We start from the raw sequence: 18,057 nt of genomic DNA on the forward strand, positions 1-18,057 counted from the left end.
GCAATTCTTGGAATAACTTCCACTTGAGAAAAATGTAACCAAGAGGTCCCATCAAAAGACTCCCCAGCTGCTGACAGCTCAACTCCGGAAATTCCCTCCCAAATCACAAAGCGTAATGACCCTCAAGAGCCTTTTCTGCCTCCAGCGAACTTGGAATTCTTTCTAAATATTCATTAGGACGCTCAATAAATGTTTACTGAATTGAAGCCGAAAACAAAAAGCAAGCACTGGAAACGTAAGCTCCTAAAGCCTTGCTCCCTCGCCCAGCCCCCGCTTCCCCCACGAGAGGAAACTGGGAGATCTGGAGCTGAGAGTTGAGCCAACCAGTATCCAAGGGGTCTGACACTCGGCCCAGGAGGTGATGACAGCCAGGAGGGCTGGGCAGTGGTTCCAAAATGGGGCACCCACTGCGCTGGGAAATGTTGGGCGCTTGCCAAGACACAAAGCCTCCCCGGGGGAGCTGAACCGGATGGTCGGAAACCAAGGCCCGAATCGAGTTCCACCACCCTCCTTCCTGTTTATAGATCCCGCTCCAGTGACTCCAGCTACCAAAGAGAAAGCAGACGTCTCAGAAATATGTCAATACATGACATAACTTGAAAAGAGCTGGCTGCTCATTGGCGCGTGTTACAACTTGTCGGGCTCACACAGGAAAACCGGCTCACTTTAATTACTTTTCTTTTAATATGCCTTGCCGTCCCGTCCCGGGCCCCCGCAAAGATCGGGTTACTGGGAACTAGGGGGCCGCGGCGGGGCGACCAAACGGTGTGGGCGGTTAGCTAGGGGCAAGGAACGCGGGAGCCCAGCCGACCGCCGGCGCAGTGGCTGCCCCTTCCGAGTCGCAACAACCGGCAGCGGCTCTTCCCTCGCACAGGCGCAGAAACAGGAAGCCTGGCACCTCCTCGCAGTCTGCACCAAGTCGCCGGGCCGCTCGCTGATGTCGCGAGGGGGCCTAGCGGCACCGCGCCGCTGCCCTGGGGTTGGCCCCGGGAGCGCCACCTTTGTCTGGGTTTTCCCGTCCGACCGGCGACGCCGGGACGCAAGGAGCGCTTGCCCAGGTCGGAAGCGCGGACGCGGCGCTCGGCTTCCCCGGCCCGGCGCGGGGGCCCAGGAAGCCGACGCGGCCGCCCCAAACCTCCCGCTTCCACGGCGCGCTCGCGGCGCACCCGCCAGTGCCTGCCCGGCCGCCACTGCCCCGGCGCGGCCGCCGCGGGGTGCGGAGCCGGGGACCCGCGCGCTCGCGGGCGCCGCCGCGGCCGGGCGCACCCCGGCTCTCCCGGCGCCGCGCCGCAGGCCGCCCGGCGAGGCGGTGGCCACCGTGCCCTCGGCGGGGCCCACCTCTCCGGCGCCCACGCGTGCCCCTTACCCGGGAGAGCACCGGCCAGAGGACCCCCAGCGAGGCCACATCTCAGACTGGCCGCCGCGGGGGGATGGCGCGACAGCCCGTCACCCACACCCCCTGCCTGCCCCTCGCCCCTTTCTCACCTGCCTGCACCGTGTCCGAGAGGTCGTGACCGGGGGCCGCGGTCCGGGGAAATTCCTTCAATTTCCTGGCGCTGAGGTTCAACCCCCCGGAATTGGCCGCTTCCTCCAGCGCGCGCTCCAGCCCCCGGTTCAAGGGCAGGTTGAAGCCCCCGCTGCCGCCGCCGCCGCCTCCCCCGACCCCGCTGTTGGCTCCCGTTCCTCCGTGGTGCTGATGGTGGTGGGGATGGTGGTGGGGATGATGATGTGGGTGCAGAGGAGCCACCGAGAGGGCAGGGACGAAAGGTTGGGGTTCGCTTCCCGGCGTCGCCATCTTCTCCCGGGCCCCCCCACCCCGCCCCGCCGCTCCTGCGGGGAGGGTCACAGCGCTCCCCCGGGAGGGGGAGACGGCAGCGCGGGCCGAGTCCCTGCAGTGCCCCACCGAAAGATCGTGGAAGAGGGGAGGAGGGTGTGGCAGGCGCGCCGAACGGGGGCAGTCGGGGAGGCGGCAGTGGCAGCTCGGTCTCGAAGGTTTCCTGTCCCCGGGAAGCTAAGGACTGCGGCGGCGGCGGCGGCGGCGGCAGGCAGCGCGCATGTGTCTCCTCCCGCCCTTGCTCCCTCCTCTCCGCGGCTCTCCCCTCCTCCGCCGCGCCGAGCCGCGCCGCCCGCTCTCTCCTCCTCCTTCCCCAAGCTGTCAGTCCAGCCCGGAGCCTTCCTCCGCTCGGAGCCCGGCCGGCCCCCGCGGCTTCGCTGCGCTCCGCCGCGCTCCGCCCGGCAATGCGGGTGCGTCAGGGGGGCCGGACCCCTGCAGCGGGTCACCTTGGTTTAGACGCCGAAGGCCCCTGGGGTTCTTTTCGCTGCCCAGGGTATCTTGGGAGACCGGAGGTTTTAGGAAGTCTCAGAAGACGCCAGCGAGGCAATAAATGGGATTTGAAATACAGTGATATCATGGGGAGGTGAAAGGTTAGGATCTCAAATTTGCGAACTACTCTGCCTCTCTGACCCGAAGTTGCCCGACAGGCAGTTTTTCAGACCAACAGTCTACCCCTGCTCCTGGCATCGGAGCACCTACAAGGAACCAACGGTGGTCTAAGTAGTTTACAAATTAATCTCGTTAATCCAGGGATCCCATGAGCGGAAAAATTGTTTCCCAGACTACAGAGGAAGTTAAGAAACTTGTCTAAGGCCACCCGTGCAGTCAGAGGCGGAGCTGGATACGAACTTGCAGCCCTTGGACTGTAGGGTTGGCCTCCTTCCTATGTACTCCCAGGCTGGAGAAGAGACAAGAGTAGGGTAGGTTTTCTGAGCGATGGGGGAAAACTACAGACACAGAAAGGAAGGAAAGACTTTCAAAGTGAGGGCAGTTTTCATGGCAGACAGAATCCATTGTCACAGGAGGGCTGACTAGGGCTGACTGAGCCCCAGAGTTGGATGGTGCAGGGAAAAGTAAGAAACCAGTGGCCCCAACTAGCCAGTAACTCAGCACATTTTGAGCCTGTTCACAGGTGCCGTCAAAGTGTCCTCGTGATGCTTCTTGCTGCCTCCAAAGGACATGGGGACTGACATGTAAGCAAATTCACGTTCTGCCCAGACCAAGGCTAACACACCAGTGGCGACAGAACATCTGACACCTTAGGGTGGACCAGGTGAAGACTGCTTTATCAGAAAGCCCCACTCCTTTCCGGAGTTTCAAGTCTAGCTCTCTGGGGCCTTTATTTGTGCGAGATAACCAAGTCTTGATGGTCCCTATAAGTGACTTGGCTAGGAGAGGTGAGAATACCTGTACAAAAATACTACAACCTGGGGGATAGGTGAGCCCATCTTTTAAATGGTAGTTCGGAAAGATGATGGCCTAGATAACAGGCTGGAACTTGTGACTTCATGTACTCGGCATTAAAGTACGACATGATCTATGTCACTTGCATTGACTGCATGCACAGTCGACCCTTAAATCCTACAGGATTCTAGGTGGAGTCAAATATTCTTATCTCATCGGAGGAGACAAGCGCCACCTGCTGGTTTCCTCCCCCAACTTCCCCTCTCACCACCTCTTTTTTTCCCCCTCAACCTCCTTCCTAGACATTTACAAACCAGGCTTGAAAATAATAATAATAATAATAATAATAATAATAATAATAATACATGGATAAAAGAACACTTACATCACTTTTTTTAAAGTTTTTTTTAACGTTTATTTATTATTTTTGAGACAGAGAGAGACAGAGCATGAACAGGGGAAGGGCAGAGAAAGAGGGAGACAGAATCTGAAACAGGCTCCAGGCTCTGAGCTGTCAGCACAGAGCCCGACGCGGGGCTCAAACTCACGGACTGTGAGATCATGACCTGAGCCGAAGTTGGACGCTTAACCGACCGAGCCACCCAGGCGCCCCTTACATCACTTCTAAAAACTGACCTACCTTCCCCTTTCTTCACAGTCTTTCCCCAATAGATGAGTGAGAAACAGACACAGAAAAAAATTTTCAATTAATACCTTCAGCTGAGACCAGGTGGTAAGGCTGTGTGATTAGTGTGATTAGTATGCAAGGTATGAGTGAGGACATCCAGCAAATTGCAAATTTAGTTCAGACCACAAATTGTGGGGATGCACCATATAGAGCATCATTTGTTGTTGTTGTTGTTGTTGTTGTTGTTGTTGTTGTTGTTGTTGTTTTTAAGACTGCAGATTCTTTTTTAGAGGAAATGATAGAATAGGAATTCAGGATTTGTTTTTTAACAAGTGATGGATCCTCATTTTAGGTTCACCAAGTTATTATAGTTTGCTTTTTCTTCTACAGATTACTAAAGTGTAAACTCCTTAGGGGAGGGACCCATTCATCTTTGTAATTCCCACCCCATATCTAGAATAGTACTTTGTGTATGATGAGCGCACAATGAATATTAGTAACTAAGCATTGCACAACAGGCCAATTGTACAATAAACCTATCTATTGCACAATCGACAGCTTACCATTTGTTGATATGTCTTTCAAATTATGTTCCTGAACGAAGGAGTTTTTCCTTCAATTGGAGGAGAGTACTTGACCTTTAAAACTGACCTTGATTATTTGTAAACATTCAAGAACTTGACAAGCTATTTTCTCTGGCTATCTTGCTTCTCTATTTTCTCAATAAGATGGACATATCTGTTTTGTTATTATACTCTTTTTTACATCTTCTGAAAACACCCTCTTTCCATTCACACTCCCCACTCCATACATACAGTTCTTTGATAGTAGCCGTGCTATGACATTGACCCCCCCGGTGGTCGTCTTGATTAGTCCAGAAGTGGACTTCTGACCAAATGACAGAGCACCCAGGGGATAAGAGGATCATGGTTATGTTCAAACCCTGGATTCTGACTCTTCCTGATTTTCATCTTTAGTTTCTATGAGATATCTAGTATATTTTCAATGCATTCTGTTGTTCACCTAAGTCAATTTTATTTGGTTTTCTGTCAGTGCAACCAAGAGTTCTAATTAATATATTTGATTTACCATATTTTAGTCTTTATGTCCCCTTGTTTTTCTGTATTACCTCATTTGGGGATGGTCCACAAATAATCGTGTATAAACTATTTGGATAATGTCAGCAGATTGTTTTCATGCTTTGTCTTTAGTACCTTTCAATCATTTTACAAAGTTAACAGAATTCAAATGATTGAGAAAATGGGGGAAATAGAAATACTCTCAGATTAAAATATTGGCTATTAGGAGTAAACTAATCAGTCTCATCAACAAATCAAAACATTCAGAATTAAAAAAAAAAAATTCCTCTTGTGCTTAGAAAAGATCCCAGACTCTTCCACATTTATTTATTTATTTATTTTTATTTATTTATTTTTTAATTTTTTTAACGCTTATTTATTTTTGAGACAGAGAGAGACAGAGCATGAACAGGGGAGGGGCAGAGAGAGAGGGAGACACAGAATCTGAAACAGGCTCCAGGCTCTGAGCTGTCAGCACAGAGCCCGACGCGGGGCTCGAACTCATAGACCGCGAGATCATGACCTGAGCCGAAGTCAGATGCTCAACCAACCGAGCCGCCCAGGCGCCCCTAGATCCCAGACTCTTCCACATTTAAAACCCAACTCTTTTATTCCTGCCTGAAAAATAGAGCCATGGACATGCTTATAAAACTCAAACTTATTAAGAACAGCAGATAGATTTGAGCAGGGCTCTTTGACCTATACCACCTTCTCAGAAAACCACCAACAATTCTCTTTTGGTGGGAACTCAAAGCGTTTGCTGAAGAGATGGTCACAGTCACCCAGGTTTGTCCCTCACAGTCCTGACTATCCCCTCCAACCATAGTTAATTAGGTAAAAGGGGCTGACACAAGATCCAGTCAGCCCCAAGCAGGGGAGTTCCCTGTCAGACTCTCCTGAAAATTTAAGCAAAACACACAATGACCACAGTCACAACAGCAGTCCTTGACAGCCAGAGTCAGGACTTACATCCTTTTACCCTGATATCCTCCAACCTCTCGGCCTCAGTTTCCTCTTTCTTAAGAAAGGAGCAAGAATATTCCCCGCTTAACACCACCCTTTTTGTTATTCCTTCCACATGATCTCATACTTAAGTATTCTCTTTGTACTGTGTCAGTAAGTATTTATTCAGTAAATGCTTATCTGGAAATGACCAGACTGTGTTGTATTCATTCATTCATTTGTAAGTACATCAAGGACGGAGCTCAGGCCTTTTTTTTCTCTAGAAGATTCAATAAATAGCGTTGTCTGAGACGTTTGTATATTCTAAGGCAACCAATAACACCAACATGAATTTCTCTAAAGATAATAATACTATCTCGGACATGTTTAGGAGATTCTTCTAGCATTCCAAAACACTAATCTGAACCAGTTGGTCAGTGACAAAGTGAACCTAGCAAAATGAGAAAAATTAGGACAATGTACCAGGTTTTTCATAAAGCTGAATGCATTTGATTTCAAAAATCAAACGTAAATGTTGGATGGTGTGTGCACGTGTGGGATGATGCCTTTCTTATTTTTTTCAAACAATGGTAATGATAAATTCTAGGCAAATAAGTTTATTCTTACTTGGGGAAAAAAATGGTAGGCGACTAGAGTCAGCTTTCAGATTAAGTTTTTTAAAGTTACTTACTGTGAAATCAAAGCACCTACAAACTACTTCCAGAATTTATCATAAGTCTGAAAAGAGGATATTGCCTGCCTTTGGATTTTGAAATATGTCACAGCTGCCTATTGTCTGGATCCAGCTTTTTTGCCCTCTTCACTCCAGCCCGCCAACACAAATCCTCAATCCCCTCATAGGGGCTCATTTTTAATTCTCACGGAGAAAAACAGCAGCAGCCACTACCGTGTGGCCAGACCCTACCCTGCCTCTTTCTCCCGTTTTCTCCCAGACTAAAGCAGAGCCCCGGCTCCTAGACCAGGGAGATTTTATTTCCATTCTCCTTTCCACTGAAGTTCCTATTAAATAAAAAACCACAAAATCTGGGCCATCAAGATAAGATTCTCAAAGTGGCTGCCTTCTAGAACATTCCCTGAATGCCAACAGAGGAGTTATCTGGGAATGAACGAATTAATAGGCTTTAATCTTTGTTCCATTTTCATAAATATAGTTATTTCATTTCATAAAAATGCCAATTTTGTGTGATTTTTTAAATTATTTTTAAGCAATATGTTATAAATTACGTACATGAAATATCATAGCCAACAGTGTGGCAAGAAGACAATATTCTGACCTAGAACTTCAGAGAGATTAATAGCATTTTGAAAGAGCCTGTGTGGGAAAGAAAGCTTGGACCACCCAGGGTGTGAAGCTGATAGTGAGGAAAAGAGTTTTTTAGGCTTAATTACGTTGATATCGAAGGGGGGGAAATGTCAGTGACCAATAACTGACCCTCAGGTCCTGTCAGAAGTTTCTCAAGAGGGGACCAGAGGAAGAGCCACTGGAAAATAAGGATTGAAGACAACCAGCTCTATTTTGATAAGTGTATTTTTGAGTAACTGGTCTTTTGAAGATGTGAATGTAAATATTCGATTATAGATGCTATTAGATAATATGTTCACTGTGCTTGGTGCCCCTAAATATTTCACCCATGTATTATACTTGGTGTTATTGGTTTATAATATAATGGCATATTATGTTATTGGCGTGTAATACAGTGGTCTCCCCTTACGTACGGTTTTGCTTTCTGAGGTCTCGGTTACGTGTGGTCAACCACGGTGTGGAAGCAGATAGTCCTCCAGACATATCATCGGAAGGTCAATAACAGCCTCACTAACCCTACGTCACAATGCCTTTGTCATTCAGCTTACCTTGTGTCATCACATCGGCATTTTATCATCTCACAGCAATATTGTTATAATTGTTTTATTTTAGTAACGGTTATGGTTGTTAATCTCTTACTATGCCTAATTTATAAGTTAAACTTTATCATAGCTATGTGTGTATAGGAAAAAAAACAGTATAGGGTTTGGTGCTGTCTGTGATTTCAGAGATCCACTGCGGGGGGTGGGGGTGGTGTTTGAATGTACCTCCCTGTGGATAAAGGGGGGACTACTATATAATGAATGCATGAAACATTTCTGGGAACCAATTATTTGTTTATAAATAAATTGCTTCACTTGCTTGGATAAACTGAAGCAGCATTTTTGTCCAGTATGTGTTCCTCTGAACCAAAGTTCTTTAGGCTGTTAATAGGCATTGTGCATAAAGGGTTTCATTGCCAGGTAAGTTTAGGTTAATAGAAAATTTTAGAGGCTATTTCACTCTAGGACCTCTCAGAGTCTTTGATGGGCTAATGTGCATCGTGGGCATGCAAGAAAGAGAAATGCTTTATATCCAGCTTTTCTCATATATTTTTATTTGACTGCTAAACCTCTTCCTACAAGACTGTCATCCTTGGTCCACACATTGTGAAACTCTAGATTGGGATAATCTCTCTCCTGATGGTATCTATAATGCATCACCGTTAAACAGATCAAAACTTACCTCCAAGTCAATATTTAAAATGATGCCAAGCGTCACGAATGTAGCACCTCCTCAGCAAATGCCATTCCAGGCCTGCTGTTCATTAGGTGGGTTTTAAAAGAACAAAAGAAAGTCTTCCTATTTGTACTTAAGGTACTGCGCATCTAACAACAACAGTAATTTCTATGTTCCCCAAAGGCAGTTTTTAAGACTCCTGATGTCATTACAGGGATATTTTCCAAAGGCAGGGCTGTCATTACTGTCTAGTCAGTTGCAGAACTAGAGAGTGTCTCCCAGAGGAGCTGTTCTCCCTGGATTTAGCAGGAAATGCACTCTGGCTATAAAGGCATTAAGCTTTCTGCACCCAGATGTTATCGCTGTTCATGTGCGCAGGATTTAAAGGGTAGATGTGGAGAATCTCAAGTTCTTTCTCCAATCATTCCAGGGCATCATTAGAAGAGGGGTCAACCCGGGCTTAGGAATCAGGCCCGGCAAGGAAGCAACAGCTCAGAAGCAAAGTAACATGGTCATTTCATTCTTACTTCCTGGCAAATCAGGTGAACAGATAACTCACCATGGTTCAGATGCAAAACTAGTTACAACTGTCTCCAATTTCGGGTTGATACGAAAACAGCAGAGTCAAAATTAGTGGGGTTGGGACTGGACTTCCTGAGACCAGGAAGGACTACTGGAACGCCTCACAGCGGTCACAGGGGAGGGCGTGGTTTGCAGGTCTATCACAGCACCCCCCCCCCCCCCACCGAAGCCCCAGACAATCTAGTGAGGGCGAGGACAGTCTCAGATTCATGCGGGTTGAGGCAAATCACAAACCGGTGACTGGGAGTGTGTATGGTAGAGCCCAACCCTGGGACAAATGTCCAGTAGGTAAATAGGGCCCCAGCCCAGGTGGCTGGGATAAAGGACAGAGCCCCAGTCAGAGTGGTGAGCTGTAGTCCAATCAGGAAGCACTTGTATGGCACCGAATATCTCTGCCAGGATATATAAGAAACTGCTAACAGTGATCGCTTCTGGGAAAGAAAACTAAAAGAATGGGCTGGGAGAGAGATGTTTCTTTCCCACGGTATTTTTTTTTTTCCAGTTAACTGTTTTATTAGTGCCTCTGTAACTCTTTCTAAGCGGCGGATTAGTTACATTTTTTAAATGCCAATTGAGGAGATTGAGTTTGGATCAAAAGTGCTTGAGGAACTGCTGGAGAGTCCTGAGGAAGATGTAAGTGATAACATGCTCTGCGGGATAGACCAGAAGTGCCAGTGAGGCACAGGGCATGCGGAAGACCGGGTGGAAGAGAAATGTGGGGAAGGAAGAGGGAACAGAGCCTCCGTGTCTAGCCGAGGTTAGCCCAGCGGCTTCTAACCACCATCAGCGCTGGGCGCTGGACGTCGGTGGTGGAAGGCACTCCTCTCCCTCGGTTATATCAAATGCCAGAGACAAAGAGACAGGAACACGGAAAGCAATCTTCGAGAAAGCACTTCCAGGATAGCTTGTGAACGTCCAGACGGCAGAGGTAAGAAAGCAAAGGGAGTAGATACAGTAGATAGACGCGACTTACCCTAGGATTTGGAGATTTCAGGGAGGAAAAAAGATGAAAAGGTGACTAAACAGGCAAATAGAGCAAAGAAAAGTGTTTCAATGTTTAAGATAGGGAAGATCTGAGAAAACTTGAGAGTAGAGGACAAAGCCGGCGAGGAGGGGAAGACTAGAGGGCCCCACGGGAGGAAGTAGGGCAGGGGGGTGGTGGTGTAACATCCAGAAAAGGGGGGAGATGGGAAGCATGGAATCCAGGATGGCTAGAAGGACTCAGAGGCCTCCTCTGAGTCTGGAGTGAAAAAGTCAGGAGACCGAAGTGAAGACACTAATAATGCACCTTAGGGATTAGATGCAAAGGGTCAAAAATCGAAATATGCATGATCTGCTAAGAGCAGAACTGGAGGTTGAAGGTGGGTGGGGGAGATTTATGAGCCATATTTCCAAATCATAAGCCAAAGAACAGGCACCCCATTGTAATCAGAAATATTTGATCTTTGGTTTTCAGCCCTAACTAGCACATTGACCTCTCACTGAAATCTTGATACTCCCCACAAGTGATGGTTTTCCTCTTGGGGGTGTCCATTTGCTTCTAATCCTTCTATGGATTGCAAAACTCCAACATGTCTTAAAACATGGAGCTTGATGCTGAAGATGGAAAAATGAACTAGCTCCCAATAACAGACCGGTTGTCTCTTCATAACGTCTCTGCAGACAGAGGCCCACCAGGGAGTTCGTACATGGTGTGTTATGTCCTCAGCTGAGGGGTCCTCAGGAATGCAGTCCAACTTTCCTATTCTACAGATTGGGACACTGAAATAAGTATACGAAGGTGAAGTACCCAGTGTTATGCAGCTGGCCGGTGCAGAATGTGGGCTAGACCTCAGGTCATTTCCCATCCATTGCGTTCTCCCTGTCCCGCCTGAGGCTACGCTGCTACCTGCCGTGTTTGGACATCTGCTCCTGTCCTTCTATCGGTGGGGTTCATTTGCTTTCTGCCTGAATAGGACTTTATGCAAGGGGAGTCATCTAGGGTGCTAGCCCGCAGGACGGGTGCTGGGTCAGGGCTTTCATGGGAGCTAGTCCGAGGGACCTGAGATGGACTAGCTACTTGTCTCTGAAACATGACAGGCAGTGTGCCCTCAGCTAGCTGAGGACTGATGTAAGTCCCCAAGGGCCAGGCAAAATACAAGGCCATGTGTTACCTGACACATCATGCGGTGACCCTTCAGGATACTTTTTGCCATGATTAGAAAGGCTGGGTTTCCCTGGCCTTTATACCAGTGGCCACAAAACATTTCAGGTATTTCAGATCCTTTGAGGTTCTTTGACAAGAGAGGCACCCTCTTGCCACAAAAATAAACATTAACTCCTACATGCACCATTTTGTATACAATTCAAAGGTATTAGAGTTACTCTGAACCTTCTAGGGCTGGTCAAGCATCATCTAATCAACTCTGATTCTGAATAAACCTTCCTTACTGATAAATAAATATACATATCAAGAAAAATAGTTTGTTCCACAAGACTATCTTGGAAAATATTCTGTTTTAAAAAAAGAAAAGAAAGGATTCTGGTTTTTTTAGATATAGCAAGTTTTTCTCCCCCTGAACCCCTGGTATCTCCTTTGGGCACAGAGGGAATTGTGTGACCTTGGAACTGTCTTCCAATACAGAAGTAGAGGTGGAGGGTAGTTGAGGTGATGCTGGTGACAAGGATTCATCCCTGCTGACCATGGACACCGATCTGTAATACTTTAAACTCCTGTTCTGGCTTCCACAGCCTCACACCAGATTTGATCCCCGCCCAGCCCTCCTAATGGCCTCCCACAGTCCAGGTTAGATAAATCATGTGTGCTCAGGTCTTTTCCAGCATTTCTGCCATCTGGCTAATGATGGGGCACCATATGTCAACAGCAGGATACGGGCACCCGCCTATGGGTTGGGGCACAGACCTGCCCCCATGAACAGCATGAGACTTCCCAGCGTGAGACTCACTTCTGAATGACACAAGGAATCTCTTTTGCATGAGTCTGCAACCAGGACACAAATGACCGAGGTTCCTCCCACGCAGGGCTGAGCGTGTGGTAAATGACATAAATGTATTTGAGTTACCTTTAAGTCACCCGTCACCTGCCTCTTCCCTAGCAACTTAGCGCTGTTCGAGTTGTTTCACACGTAGGCACAGATATTATCTAACAGCCTATTACTCCTGCGGGGTTAAAAATCAGGAAGCAAAGTCTTTACTACTGAGTTCGGTGGATATATTAAGCAGATTTTTCACCCAACACTATCCCCAAGGGGTTCTAGATTACTCAGGTCATTCAGTGAATTATGACTGGAAGAGATCTGTAACCGAAGCGGGTACTTCCTGTCTTCACATATCCTCAGATGGGAAACTGGGAAGCATGTTGATTACCTTGTGCAGTTGGCACTTCTGTGTGCACACTGGGGGTGGGAATGGGGCCATCGAAAAGTCCAGACCCCAGATAGTGGACAGAAGCTTCCTGATCAGCACAAATCTTTCAAGTCCTTGCTACTGATTAGCTTACACTGTTCTCCACTGTTTCTAATCATATGTGTCTTTCCCCATAACTGGAACCATTTGGGTCCAGATGGTTGCATTATAATAACTATTTCTCTTTATCATGCCTGAAAGTCCAAGGGTTCCTCTAGGCTTGAGGTTTTCTAAAAATGAGGCCAGGCTCTTTTCCGCTACCCCCCCCCAAACTTCCTTTTCAACTTAAAAAATAATTTGAATGCAAATGAGAGATATTAAATTCAGAGCTCTTAATAATGGACTATTTTCTTAGTCATTAACTATTGAATTAAGTAGGCAAACAAATATGTGTTCAACATCAATTAGCCAGCCTTGCCTAACTTCAGCAAGCTAAGAGAAAATCCCAGAGGGCTTTCATAAATGGAAGAGGTGGAATGTGTGGCAGTCGTATGACCTAGTCCAGGTAATGAGGACAGTGAAAGTCTGATATTAACTTAAAATTTATTTTTGAAAGCTGTAATTTAAGTGCGCATTTGCCACCATTAACCCTGCCCTTCATTTTTCCTTCAAATGAGTAAAACAATAAGCTTTTATAAACCGCACGATTTCATAAGATCAGAGAAGTTCAGGAAACTAATGCATACAATAGTTATTTCTTAACTTATTGTGCTAATTGGAGTTCTTGAAGGTCAAGGTCATTGAAATGCTGTGTGTCATGGAAAGAGAACTGAACTGGAAATGAGGCTGCAGCCCTATTTCTGGCAAGGTCACCTGTCAGCTGTGTTACAGAGGGCCGGTCATTTAATTTCTCTGGAACTCCGTTTCCACACGTGTTAAATGAAAAGTTTGGATGGTTCATGTCTAATATCTTTGTTCTCTGAAATGTCATGACTCTCAAAATTACAGTTGAATCAACAATTCCATCTTTCTGTTCTACTAAGTTTTCTGACATTTCTCACCCGGAGAAAGATATATCTCTTAAGTATCCTCTGCCTCGTCAGAGGAGAATAAAACTAGAAATGGCTAATGAAGAGCCTGAGGCTGGCAGAAGAAACGAGTATCCTGAAGAATCCACAAAACACATAAAATCTTTCATGCAATTAGGTGTGTGAAATACTGCAGGCAAACCCAATTCTAAAATTCTTAATTAGGCTCCTATTGTATATTCCCCTTCTAATAGCACCTTGCTTTTAAAGTATCAATCAGCAGAGAATCTTAATTTTGCAGAACAAGAGAAAATGTTTCAGGGGATAATGAGAAATAATGTAGCGGTAGCACTGGGGAAAGAATTCAGAGAAGGACCATCTCAACCATTAATCGCAAAAGGTGAGATTTAGGGAAAGTCCAGAGTGATCAAAATTTTCACCCTGCCTCATATGCTGATGTTGTAGATCCCTAAGGTAGAAAAAGGAACCATGAGAAGGAAATAATACTGACACTTTCTGATTCTATTGGTACACACACATGCAAAATACATTCTTTTTTTGTAAATGTTTATTTATTTTTAAGCGGGGAGGGGCAGAGAGTAAGGGGGACGGAGGCTCTGAAGCAGGCTCCATGCTGACAGCAGAGAGCCTGACGTGTGACTCAAACTCAGGAACGGTGAGATCATGACCTGAGCTGAAGTCGGACGCTCAATCAACTGAGAGCCACCCAGGTGCCTCCAAAGTACATTCTGTTAAAAGATAATCTTGAAGGGTAAAATCATGATTGTCATACCAATAGAAAATGGAAACACATGTCAAGGTATGTATCTAACCCCTTAACTAATCATTGGACCCATAAGGTATTTCAGCTGTTTCACAGGACAATTGAAACAAATACACACTTATACGGGCAGATAAGGAATTAAGAAATGAATTTACAAACAGAAACAAAAAGCAGTCCATCCAGAGTGCAATTATCAATTGCACTCCACCAGACGCAAGTAATTTGCAACTCTGTGGACAAGAATCATTTGCATTATGATTAGCTTTCTGTAATTTACTGAGTTGTAAAATATCTCTGAGACAGTGAAAGGGAAGATAACTAAGAAGCATGCACTAGACAGAACACTCAGGGATCCTTTTATCTTTTTTTTTTTTCCCTTTTCAAAGTCTTTCACGATTTTCCCTGATAATTTGAGGGAATGTAATGTGGTAGAGAGTAATGAACCCAGGATATGGCAACAGGTAGCCCAGGATTTGAATTCCTTTATCATCTTGAGCAATATATTTGACTTCTGAGTCTCAGGTTCCTTTTCAGGAAAATGGGAATGACAATGGCTAACTTTGAAGATTGTTATGCAGGTTAACTAAGATAAAAATATAAAGAAACTATTTCAGGGGAGGGGCCAAGATAGCAGAGCAGCATGGAAGTTTTCTGCTTCTCTTGTCCCTGAAATGCAGCTAGATCAGTACCAAACCATCTTGCATATCTAGAAAATTGATCTGCGGATTAACATAACAATCTGCATAACTTGACCCACAGAACTCAGTAAGTACATGGTGCAGCAAGGTGAACTGGGGGAGAGAGAAGCTGTGGAAGGTAGGGAGCTGTTTTTGCTTGTAGAGAGAGGACAGAGACAGGGAGGAGAATACAGGAAAAACACTTCTGCCGAAAGTAGACAGAGAGAAAGAAAAAGAGTGGAAACCACCTATAAGGGGCTGAACAAGAAAAGGAGAAATGAGAAAGGAGAGGGTTTCAAAACCATTAAGACTCTATAAACAGGGTAGCACAGAGTCTGAAACTCCACAGTTCGATACCTGGTGGAGCTCTGGTGGGAAGAGTGAATCCCCAGGAGCAGACAGTGAGATCTGAGGTGTCCTGGGGCCACATGCAGAAAGGCAATTCCCCTGATGAGAGGACATTCGGTAGAGGCTGTGTGGTCTCCCTACAGGCAAAGGTCCCAGCAGACCCCGGAGAACAGCCATGTTTGCTGATGTTGTAATAAGGACATTAGAGAACAGTGAAGCCTGGTGCCAGATGTGTGCTGTGATTTACCATAATCCCTGAAATGCTCCTGCTACGTGATCGCATGAACTTTTTTCTGGGGCAGGCTGGCCACCCAGCTGCAGTCTCTGGGCCTCTGCAGCTGTGCAATGGGGTGAATGTTTCCGAGGGGCTGGCCATGCCCCAGCCGTTGCTTGGCGAGGCCCTCCCCTAGAGAGTCCGAGTGGATCAAAGGCACAGGGCCCTCAAAAGGGAGGGGTTTGGAAACACAGCCTCATCTGAGATAAAATTCGGCAGGGAGATGCTGCTTAGCAGGCTGACAGCTTGGTCGCGGACAGGTAGAAGCTGGGAGTGGACAGAAGCCAAGACAAAAGAAGGGTGCTTGATTACTGGTTGGGGAGTGCACAGAATTCTGATGCTAGAGACTGGATAGCTGGGTGACGCCATTTTCACCTCTCCCACGCATGCGCATACATGCCTACGCGTGCCACAGTGATCTACAGTGATCCAGTAAGCTAAGCAGCACCATCTAATGGAGAACAGAGCTATTACACCAAGCCCCGTCCAACTATACCAACCAAGCTCTAGAGGACCACCACAAGTCTCTCCACCTGCTTAGTTTACAGTATAGAGTGCTTCATAGTTTTACTTCTAGGGGAAACTGGATGTAATTTCATTCATATTTCATTCTGTTCTTTGGTCCATCTATTCATTTTTTTTTCTTTTCTTATTCTTGAATACAGAGAGAGAAAACATTTATTTTTATTTTCACTTTTTATAAAAAAGATTTGTCTTTAATTTTTTTCTACCATATTTTTTTGGTAAATTTTTAACTTCTATTTTACTCTCATCATTTCATTTAATTCTACATTATTTTTTTTTTTACATTTTCAAGTGTTTTCCTAATTTTTCCCCTTTTTAAAATTTTCTTTTCTTTCCCTTTTTTCTCTATTCTATCAACAGCATCTATCTTCTCTCTTCTTTCAACAACCTGACAAACACACACCTATGATCTAGCATCCTTTCTTTGATTTTTTGTGTTGTTTTTAATTTTTAATTTTTAATGTTATTAATTTTTTCTTTCTCCAAAATGAGAAGATGAAGGAATTCACCCCAAAAGAAAGAACAGGAAGAAATGACAGCCAGATGACAACACAGATGTAAGCAAGATGTCTGAACCAGAATTTAGAATCATGATAAAAAAAAACACTAGCTGGGGCTGAAAAAAGCATAGAATTCCTTTCTGCAGTGAGAAAAGAAATAAAATCTAGTCAGAACGAAAATTTTAAATGTTATAACTGAGATCCATTTTCGAAAGGATGCCATGGCTGCAAGGATGGATGAAGCAGAGCAGCGAATCAGCGATATAGAAGACAAACTTAGAGAAAAATGAAGCAGAAAAAAAGAGGAAAACTAAGGCAAAAGAGCACGATATAAGATTTAGAGAACTCAGTGACTAGTTAAAAAAGAATAATAGGGGCGCCTGGGTGGCTCAGTCAGTTGACTGGCCGACTTGGGCTCAGGTCATGATCTCATGGTCTGTGAGCTCGAGCCCCGCGTTGGGCTCTGTGCTGACAGCTCAGAGCCTGGAGCCTGTTTCAGATTCTGTGTCTCCCTCTCACTGACCCTCCCCCATTCATGCTCTGTCTCTCTCTGTCTCAAAAATAAATAAACGTTAAAAAAAAAAAAAAAGAAGAATATCTGAATCACAGGAGTCCCAGAATATGAAGAGGGAGAAGAAAGGGTAGAAGTTTTATGGGAACAAATCATAGCGGAAAACTTTCCTAACCTGGGGAAAGACACAGACATCAAAATCCAGGAAGCACAGAGAACTCCCATTAGATTCAACAAAAACCAACCATCAATTAGGCATATCATACTCAAATTTACAGAACACATGAACAAGGAAAGAATTATGAAAGCAGCAAGGGAAAAAAAGTGCTTAACCTGCAAGAGAAGACAGATCAGGTTTGTGTAGACCTATCCACAGAAACTTGGCAGGCCAGAAAGGAGTGACAGGATATATTTAATGCGCTGAATTGGAAAAATATGCAACCAAGAATTCTTTATCCAGCAAGGCAGTCATTAAAAATAGAAGAAGAGATAAAGAGTTTCCCAAACAAAAACTAAAGGAGTTAAACCAGCCCTGCAATAAATTTTAAGGGGGACTCTCTAAGGGGAGAATAGATGAAATAAAACAAAAAAGACCAAAAATAACAAAGACTAGAAAGGACCAGAGAAGACCACCAGAAACTTCAACTCTACAGGCAACACAATGGTAATAAATTCACATCTTTTAGTATTCACTGTAAATGTCAATGGACTAATGCTCCAATAAAAAGACATAGGGTAACAGAATGGATAAGAAAATAAGATCCATCTATATGCTGTTTACAAGAGACCCACTTTAGACCTAAAAACAACTTCAGATTGAAAGTAAGGGGATGGAGAACCATCTATCATGCTAATAGTCACCAAAAAAAAAAAAAAAAAAAAAAGAAGAAAGAAAAAACCAGAGTAGCCATACTTATATCAGACAATCTAGATTTTAAAATAAAGACTATAATAAGAGATGAAGAAGGGCATTATATCATAATTAAGTGGTCTATCCACCAAGAAGACCTAACAATTGTAAACATTTATGCCCCCAACTTAAATATATACTCAA

At 45.2% G+C, this 18,057-nt stretch overlaps 1 protein-coding gene across 3 annotated transcripts in view; it reads right to left on the reverse strand.

Annotated features, from left to right (window-relative positions):
* The window catches only part of LRCH1 (leucine rich repeats and calponin homology domain containing 1), a 201,417-nt gene extending 199,381 nt beyond the window's left edge, over nt 1–2,036 (reverse strand). For all 3 annotated transcript variants that reach the window (XM_042971474.1, XM_042971612.1, XM_042971672.1), the window contains exon 1: nt 1,486–2,036. In XM_042971474.1, coding sequence (XP_042827408.1) covers nt 1,486–1,795 — 310 coding nt within the window. In that variant the 5' untranslated portion in view covers nt 1,796–2,036. The remainder of the gene's footprint in view (nt 1–1,485) is intronic.
* Nucleotides 2,037–18,057: the final 16,021 nt, after the last annotated feature.

The sequence above is a fragment of the Panthera tigris genome, chromosome A1, assembly GCF_018350195.1.
Source record: "Panthera tigris isolate Pti1 chromosome A1, P.tigris_Pti1_mat1.1, whole genome shotgun sequence".
In the NCBI taxonomy this organism is placed as follows: Eukaryota; Metazoa; Chordata; class Mammalia; order Carnivora; family Felidae; genus Panthera; species Panthera tigris.